Genomic DNA, 9,188 nt, shown 5'->3' with positions numbered 1-9,188 from the left:
AAATTAAAATGACTAGAATACCCTTAGCATAAATTTGTTTAGGTAACTGATTATTGTTATTGTTATTAAATTTTAATAAGATTATTAATATAAATAATAAATAATTTAATCATATTTTAACATAATTATTATTAAATATATTTTTTATAATATATAATTTGATAAAATATATGAATTTATTAAAATTATAATATATAATATTATAAAATATAATTTAAAATAATTATTATTAAATATAATTTAACAAAAATATATAATTTAATAAAATTCTTAGTATTAAATATTCTTATATGAATTTACTAAAATCATAATATATAATACTATAAAATTATTATTATTAAATATAATTTAACAAAAATATATAATTTAATAAAATTAAATATTCTTATGATTGTATCAACAAACTTCATCAATTTCTTCTATCAAATATTAAAATATTTGAACTTGACTTTGAATAATGATTTTATGATTGTTACTTTACCATCAGCAACCCAAGTTAAATTTACTTAACAATATAATGAATTAGGGTTTTTCTTCATATTCCCAATTATGTATTCTGTTTCCCAGTAATGAATTATGTATTCAATTTCATTTTTGTTTCTAGATTTGACTTGCAGCAATTTTGGTCTTCAATGTTGTTTTCTTCGTTTATTTTAACTTTTTTTTGTTATATTTTCTGTAGAAAGATGGATTTTTTATGATTAAACTTTTAGACATGTTTATTTTCAATTTTTTCCACGAGCATTTAGATAAGAAAAATATTAAAACTATTCAAAAGTTACTTGTTTGCTTCAAAACGAATTATATAAGGACTAAATTGCTCATTTTTATATTAGAGGACCCAATTTGCTCTTGAATTTCTAATAGTTTAACCAACAAAAGTCTTACATGACCTAACAAAAAACCTCTCCAACTAAATTGCACGCATAACTTGTTTAGCAAAGTTCATTATATTGTGATACAAGAAAACTGATCTGAGGCAGTACATGAACTGTCCTCTTTCTCTTCCAATGTTCGGCACAACTCATCTACTTCTTCCCTGCATTAGTAAACTGATCACTTAATTTGCTTATATAAAATTCAACATGCAAATACTATACACATTCTCTTAGACATGCTAAAGAGTAAAGACTTCAAAACATGGGGCATATACCATATACACACTTCTAGACATGTTCATTAGAGGTTTAACACTACTTTCTTTGTTTTTGGTTTGATTGCAGTTCTTTATGGGACACATACTTTCTTTGTCAATGCGAAGATATCACCTACTTTAGCCTCAAATCTTTGAACAAACATTTTGCAAATTACATGGCAGGCAGTGCATTAACTTTTCATATTAAAAAAACCATGCAAATGATAAAAGAAATCCACAAAGTTTCTAAACATGTTCCATTCCAACACAATCAAAACCGAAGCATGTGAACATAGCAGGATCTTGAAACAGAAGTAAGTCATGGCATAAAAAGACAGGAAAATGCACAAAGAACAAATAAGCACAGATGTGACTACCACACAAATGATGCAACTAACAACATCAGTAACAAAACATGGAAACCTTAAGTTTAGTTGTTAAAGTGACATACTTGTCTTGATTAAATAGGTCAATGATCTGTGTTCTTCCATTGTCATGGTTGAAAAAGATGAAGAGGCTCCAATGCATAAGCCATATTCTACTCTGAACTTGGTTCAAAGGTGATGAAAAGCTCTGCAGCAAAAAGACCAATAAATGAGTCAACGAATAATCGGAAAGCAAATTGTCAAAATAAAAACCGAATAATCAATGGGGATATAACCAAAACCTTGGAATCGATTATTTCTTTCAAACGATTAAGTTCTTCAAGAGCAATATCCCAGTTTTGCATCAGTATCTCGGCAGCAAGCTTCCCCCACAATGCACTCAAGCTCCTTTCGTTGTTAGTACATAAACCTACAAATCTGCCCCTAGAATTCAACTTTCAGAAGCTATCAACCTACAAATATATAAACAAGGCAGGCTCAAAGGAGATGAATGCTGAATTGGCAGCTGTATTAAAGCAGCAAATCAATTAATTTTAGTCAGCTGAGATTTGTCCTTTTTTATCAGTATATGGCATGCAAACATAGCTGAAGTAGAGTCTTGTCATTGGCGCAGAATTTGCTGGAGCTGAAGCACTTGATTCCTTTGCTCTGTAGGCAAGAGATTAATCTGTTCCGGAGTGAGGCTCATCACCTGCTGAAGTAACGCCTTCTCCATCTCAGGAGTCAACTATAAAGAGCCAATGGAAACTGTTAATGGAACCACTCAAACTACTGACTAATTCTATTTGCTTGTATGAAACTCAAAGTTTGGATAATCACCGATGCTGGACGAGGGGGCTGATTTCCTGGAACCATCTGACTGGAAACCAATGGTGAGGGTCCTTGCAACTGAGTTAGTGCTGAATTATCTGGTTGACTATGTGTCCACGAAGATCCTCTATCTGCCTGCATCGAACCCCCTACTTGGTTGCCAAACTCGGATCCTAAATGCAAGGCTCCTGCCTGAAAGAATAACCATAACACATACAAAAGATGTTGTCAATTGGCAGAGTCTATTAAGCCATAGACATTTCCCACAGGATACTATTACATTAGAGATGGAACTTTAGTTTCAACTAAAAATTGAAAATCAAGTGCAGGAGATTAAAACTCCAGTTAATATGTAACTTTCCTCATTAAGATCTCATTATTTGCTCTTTGATTACTCAAAAACTACTACATAAATAAAGTTGAATAGTAAAAAATAAACCATATTTGATTAAAAATGACTTATAGTAAAAAACAAACCATATTTGATTAAATATAAGTAACTTTAAATTTAACATTAATCCATATCTTTTAGCCCCATGCAAAACTAAAATCATGCTTCCTTATAATGTTATTATAAACCTTTATTCTTTCAGAAGTATCTTTTTTAATTGGTATCCAAAACACTTTTCTTATTTCTTTTTGCATTTGGTGGGATAATGTAACAAAAACAATAACTAAAAAAAAAAATTTAACTACTTGCACACAAATGTAAAAGCAACTAAAGAGCAAACTTGAAAACAATGATCCCATCTTGCATGTTAAGGATAATTTAATTCAGTTATTAAAGCTTTACCTTTTATTAAATCAAGACCAGTTACAAACTCATAACCTTTCTTCACCTCATTCAATGGATTATAATTACTCTAGCCTGAGCCAGAACTCTAACTTACATAGCTAGCTGAACGAATTTAATTATTCAAAGACAGCAAACACTGCTCAATGGTAGCTACAAATATATTTCCCCTTATTGACATGCGTGCAGTGGAAGAGATACCACATGTAACCAGACATTTCTCCACCTTGAAGTACATAAATTCCACCTAACTGCTATTGCAATCACAATTGTGTGCACTTCTAACTTGCAATTGTGTTTTCATCTACATGTACAAGAATTATCAAGGAAAAGGGACTCAAAAACAGATTTTCACAATTTTAATGAAGCCCGAAGCCAATCAGTTCAACAATCTGTTAGCAGTGGTGTGAATAACAAGGCAGACATTTGTCAGACTTTTTCAGAGAGACAAAAAATAATCTAGTACACACACAAGGTAAACTATGGAATGTTTACAGCCTGCCACTTAGACCAGTAGCGTGATAAAAAACATGAGCTCATTTTTTTAATAATCAACCCAATTAGAATGGTCCACTAAGTGATAAAACCAATACACATCAAACAACTAAAATTTGCACATACCTGATTTTGATACGTTAATTGAGCTGGCAGCTGATTTGCACGCGGTGGCTGCCTTTGTGGAAACGAAGGTCCAAGGCTAGGAGGTCTATTACCTGACAGAGTAATTCAAAAAATAAGAGAAATTATTGCAGAATATGTTATGAAGGAGACACCCAAGACTGACTTCCAAATTGTAACTTTTTACTTACATGGAACATCGGCTGTGAAAGATGCTGAGCACCAGGGTGTTGGAAACCAACACTAGGACCCATTTGTGGGGCATGCTGATGATGGAAATTCGGTGCTGATGAAAGTCGTGCCTGTGGTTGCATTGGTGGCTGCTGATGCATATGAGGAATTCCAGTTGTTTGAAATGACTTTTGCAACGGGCTGGAGGAGCAGATCGAAGAAGCATTCTAAAACAGAGGATTAATTTGCTTCCCTCGATTGAACTCCCTCAAATTGAAAGATCTTCAGAAACTCATTGGATTTTCCATGAAGATTATACTGTTGACTTCCCAGCCTTAAAGATTCTTGAGATAGAAAACAGTCCAGACTTGAAGACAAAGATAACCCTACTGGTGGAGTTTTGTTCAACGAAAAGGTACTGTTTTTAACGCAGTGAATTGTACCTTATTTCCATTTCTCTTGTTATAATTAACTCTTCTAATCATTTCTTCCACAGACATGAATACTGACATCAACTATATTACTTCTGTTAAATTCACCATCTCTAAACAACATAAATTCAAGGATTAACTAAACATAACAATAAAAAGAATTCAAAACCCCAAAAAGAACAAATCTTGCAGAGACCCAAAATTAAAAAAAAAAGGAAACATGATTACATATGGCTTGTAAATTGAAGGTTTAGTTGACCTGTAATGAATATGGATTTCCTTTGAAATAAATTGAAGCCTTGAGTGGAGCCTGGAAAGAAGCAGAAATGGCGATAACTAGGCGCAGGCAAGGCAACCAAGAAGAGGAATAAATTAGGTGGAATGGAAAGCTTAAAAACCCAAAACACTAACCTGTAAATGACCAAATTCGGGCACAGTGCGATGAAGAAGAAGCTGTAATCAGAAAAGGGGAAACTGATTACATGCAGAATCAGCAGAGTGAAACAAATCTGGAGGTATTAACTTACCAACAAGGAAATCGGCAGAGGCTAGAAGGAACAGAAGAGAAACGAGAAAGCAGATGGGAGGGTATAACAGGGATGGTAAACCTATGCGGCGCCTAATCTGAGCAAATGGGGTGTATTAGAAATCGGTGGATTTCACCGATTAGGTTAGTATTGTATTACAGGCGTAATAGAAAAACCATGAACCAAACAACGGCATAGAGGCGTCTTAAGTGGGCCCCACCGATTAGGGGTGTATTGGCTATGCCAATACACCCAACCAAACATAGTGTTAGGGTCTGCAAACGCGTGGGTTGAGATTAAGTTTATTTCGAATTCATATTTTTTTAGTTCAAGATAGTTTGGATTTAGGTTTTTTCGGGTTCAGATTTGTTACGTGTTTGAATTTTTTTTATGTTTGAGTTTTTTTGGACTTAGATTTTTTTGAGTTTAAATTTTTCGGATTCGGGCTCGAATTGAATCGGATGAAATCTAACAAATTAAGATAATTTTGAATTGTATAAGTAATAAATATTTTAATTTCAAAGGTAATAATTCATTGACAACATAATTTCAATTTACCTTATAAAAAACATAAATTATACATATATTTAATAAAGTTATTTTATATAAAATAATTAAAATCCTTATTGTATGTATATTTTTTTATTGTATGATAATATGATTTCAAAAAAATAAATTTTATTGTTTATTATTATACTCATATTCTAAAATATTTATTTCAAAACTCAAATATATAATACTAGACCTAAACCCAAATGATATATTCATTATTACCCAAACTCAAAATAAACTAATGATATATAGCCCAAATCTTAAGTCTAGAATAAAAAGAAATTAAACCAATACTCATATATAATTTGTAAAAGTTAAAGCCCAATTCAAAATCTAATTTAATAAAAATAATATTTTATTAATGTATTAAAAGTTTAATAATATTTTATGTATCACTAATTACAATTATAAACATGTATTTTAATATACTAAATTACACAAAACTATTGGTGAATCTATTATTATAATTTATAATATAATAATAGTTATATATCAATACATATAAAAGACTATTTTAACTATAAAGGCCCATTTCCAACTTTATTTACGGAAATGGGCCAATTTTTTTATTTACCGAAAAGGACCAAAAATGACAAAACACGTCCACGTAATAACGTTTTTGGGTGAAATTTCAGTAAAACGCACCCCTGGGGGAGCGATTTTGTTATGTCAGCACAAAGCGCACTGACATGGAAGCATTTTACCCCGTGTTAGTAAAAACGCGCTGACATGGGCGCAGTTTTGCCATTCTCAAATTAAATTTTCAAAAGATGTGACTTTTTTAAAAAAATTTATAAAAATAGACCAATTTTTTTGAAAATTTACGAGAATAAGCTTTTATAAAGACTTAAAGTGGCAACACCATTTTTCTAAATTTTAAGATGTCACTAATTAATATGGAAATAAAACTTACAAAGCAGATCTTTATATAGACCCAAAGTCTCGTTTCCTTTGTTTTTTTAAATAATGTGGGATATGAGACATGTATATATATAGACTCATGAATAGGTTTGCAGCTTATTCCTAAACAATGTGGGATTCCTTCCTCTTTTAACTAACAACATAAGATTAAATGCTACACTATATTTTATAATTTTTTTACAAAACAATTTCTATTTTTTTATATTTTGTTAACATTTTCTCATATTATAAAGTTATCTTTTGAGATCTTTAATCTTATTACATTTTAGAATTGTTAGCATATACAAAAAGACAATTAAAAAAAAGAATAAATTGCACATATGAAACTTGTACATGCAATAATCTTCTATTCAATTTTAAATGTTTGAAGTTAATATCCATGCAATTATAATTTTTAAAATAATTTTATATTATTTAAATTTAGAAGTTATACTTTTAATTTTTTATTATTTATTTTATTTTATATTATGAATGTTTGATTAATAAATAAATTGTGAGTATTTGGTACTCAAATAGTATTTTTTGTAATTTTAAAAAATAAATATATCTTTTTTAAATATTTATTTATTTTTAAGATTTTACTGTACTCATTAATTTTTTAATCCTAATTTTAACTTAATTTTCATCACCTAATTAATGTTGATAAATTTATTTCAGATGTATTTTGACTAGATAGATAATCTATTTAAACATAGTATATAATTATGTTAAATAAGTTGTTTTATAGAAATATATAATATACATAAAATATAATAATTATTTTTCATATTTTTATATCTAGATTAAATTACATTAGTAGTCACTTAACTATGATTTTTTGGCTATCGAATTATAAAAACTTACAAAATGATCACTCAACTATTAGTAATTTTTTAAATATTTTTTTAAATATTTTACCATATTCATTTTATATTTTATAATTTTTTTACTTATAGAGTTTTAAAGTTTTATTTATAATGTAACAAACGTTAACTTTTTGTAAAAAAATTTAAACTCTATAAGTAAAAATATATAAAATATAATGTAGCATTTAATCTTATGTTGTTAGTTAAAAGATGAAGAAATTCCGCATTGTTTAGGAACAAGCTGCAAACCTATTCATAATTCTATATATACACATGTCTCATATCCCACATTGCTTAAGAAAACAAGAGAAAGGGGACTTTGAGTCTATATAAAGATCTGCTTTGTAAATTTTATTTTCATATTAATTGGTGACACCTTAAAATAAAAAAAATGGTGTTGCCACTTTGGGTCTTTATAAAGGCTTATTCTCATAATTTTTTTTAAAAAAAATTGATCTATTTTTATAATTTTTTTTAAAAAATGACCTTTATTGAAAATTTAATTTGAGAACGGCCAAAAGTGCGCCTACATCAGCGCGTTTTTGTTGACACGGGGTAAAATGCTTTATGTTAGTGAGTTTTGTGCTGACACGGCAAAATCGCTCCCTCAGGGGCACGTTCTGCTGAAATTTCACCCAAAAATTTAACACCCTTATCCTATATCTGTCGTCAGAATAGGGTTATGGAGTATTACCGGAATAAATAGATTAAATACAGTCATTTCATATTATTATTTAACATTCATGTCGGATAATATTCATAAAGTCCCTTATGACAGCCCTCGAGGCTCAAATTTCACTTTAGAATCAAATCGGGACTAAATCAAAAACTCAGAGAATTTTTCACGAAATTTTAAAATTTTCCAAGGTGCAAGGGTCACACGCCCGTGTGGTTCACACGGCCAAGTGACACACCCGTGTCTTATGCCGTGTGGTATGTGAAGTATGGCACATGGCCGTGTCCCCAGCCTGTGTAACTCTCTAACTTGCAATATTTTTAAGTGCAAGGGTCACACAACCAAGTCACACGCCCATGTAACAGGCCGTGTGATCAATTCTAAGCATTCTGTTTCAAAATTTTAAGATGCAGGGGACACACGGCCAGAACACATGCCCATGTGCTAGGCCGTGTCACACACGGCTGAGACACACGCCCGTGTGGACAAAATAAGGTCATTTCTAAACCCTATTTATCACCCAATCTTGTCTTCCACCTACATCAATACTTAAACATATTCCCAATCCAATTTAAGACATTTAAATCAAGCCAAAATCAAGTCATATACATGATATTTTCATTACATGTATTCATAAACTCTATCTTACCTAATTGATCAAATTCACATATAAGCATCTTTTACCAAATATGCTATCTTGATCCATTCATCCATGTACTTACCATCATTTGACCATTTCAAACACACTTCAAGTATATTAAGACTATTTACTCATCAAAACATACCAAACATAGCCCTTTAAATGGCTATTTACAACCAAAATATGTATATGCCATCAATGACCAAATTAACCTATATATGTCATTATAACCAAAATTAATTTCATACTTGTATCGAAAATGGGTCGGTGGATAGTGTGAGTGATCTCCGCCAAGCTTCTAACCCAATGAGCCTCCGAGAACTATAAAACAGAGGAAATACAACTGAATAAGCACTTAGTGCTTAGTAAGTCCGTATAATGAAAAATTTACTTACCATTCATTTACATTTATAGTAAACATACAAGAATACATCCAAAGCAATTTGATCATTAGCCTAACACACATAACCTCAACAAACATGTTAGTCATGTATTTCATGTAAATATCAATAACAAGGATAAACTCATCAAATATCGGGTTTCCAAGTATTTCATGTATATACATATAATGATTTCATTTTGATTTCATATGTTCTCATGTCAGAATTTCACCCGTTGAATCGTTTGAAATCTCGATGGAAACTTGGGTAGTACACACGAAATGTATAATACTATAAATCCAT

The 9,188-nt window shown here is 30.5% G+C and overlaps 1 protein-coding gene across 1 annotated transcript; it reads right to left on the bottom strand.

The window, feature by feature from the left end:
• Positions 1-806: 806 nt before the first annotated feature.
• LOC121217681 (cleavage stimulating factor 64) lies at positions 807-4,141 on the bottom strand. The gene is made up of 6 exons (XM_041093575.1): positions 3,934-4,141; positions 3,746-3,841; positions 2,341-2,523; positions 1,803-2,248; positions 1,587-1,708; positions 807-1,039 (listed from the first exon to the last, which is right to left on the bottom strand). Exons 1-4 carry the CDS (start codon positions 4,072-4,074, stop codon positions 2,123-2,125), a joined length of 546 nt encoding a protein of 181 aa, XP_040949509.1. The 5' UTR covers positions 4,075-4,141; the 3' UTR covers positions 807-1,039; positions 1,587-1,708; positions 1,803-2,122.
• Positions 4,142-9,188: the final 5,047 nt, after the last annotated feature.

This window comes from Gossypium hirsutum, chromosome D05 (assembly GCF_007990345.1).
Source record: "Gossypium hirsutum isolate 1008001.06 chromosome D05, Gossypium_hirsutum_v2.1, whole genome shotgun sequence".
Taxonomy (NCBI): domain Eukaryota; kingdom Viridiplantae; phylum Streptophyta; class Magnoliopsida; order Malvales; family Malvaceae; genus Gossypium; species Gossypium hirsutum.
Note: the sequence above shows the minus strand (reverse complement) of the source record. Positions and strands in the feature narration are given on the sequence as shown.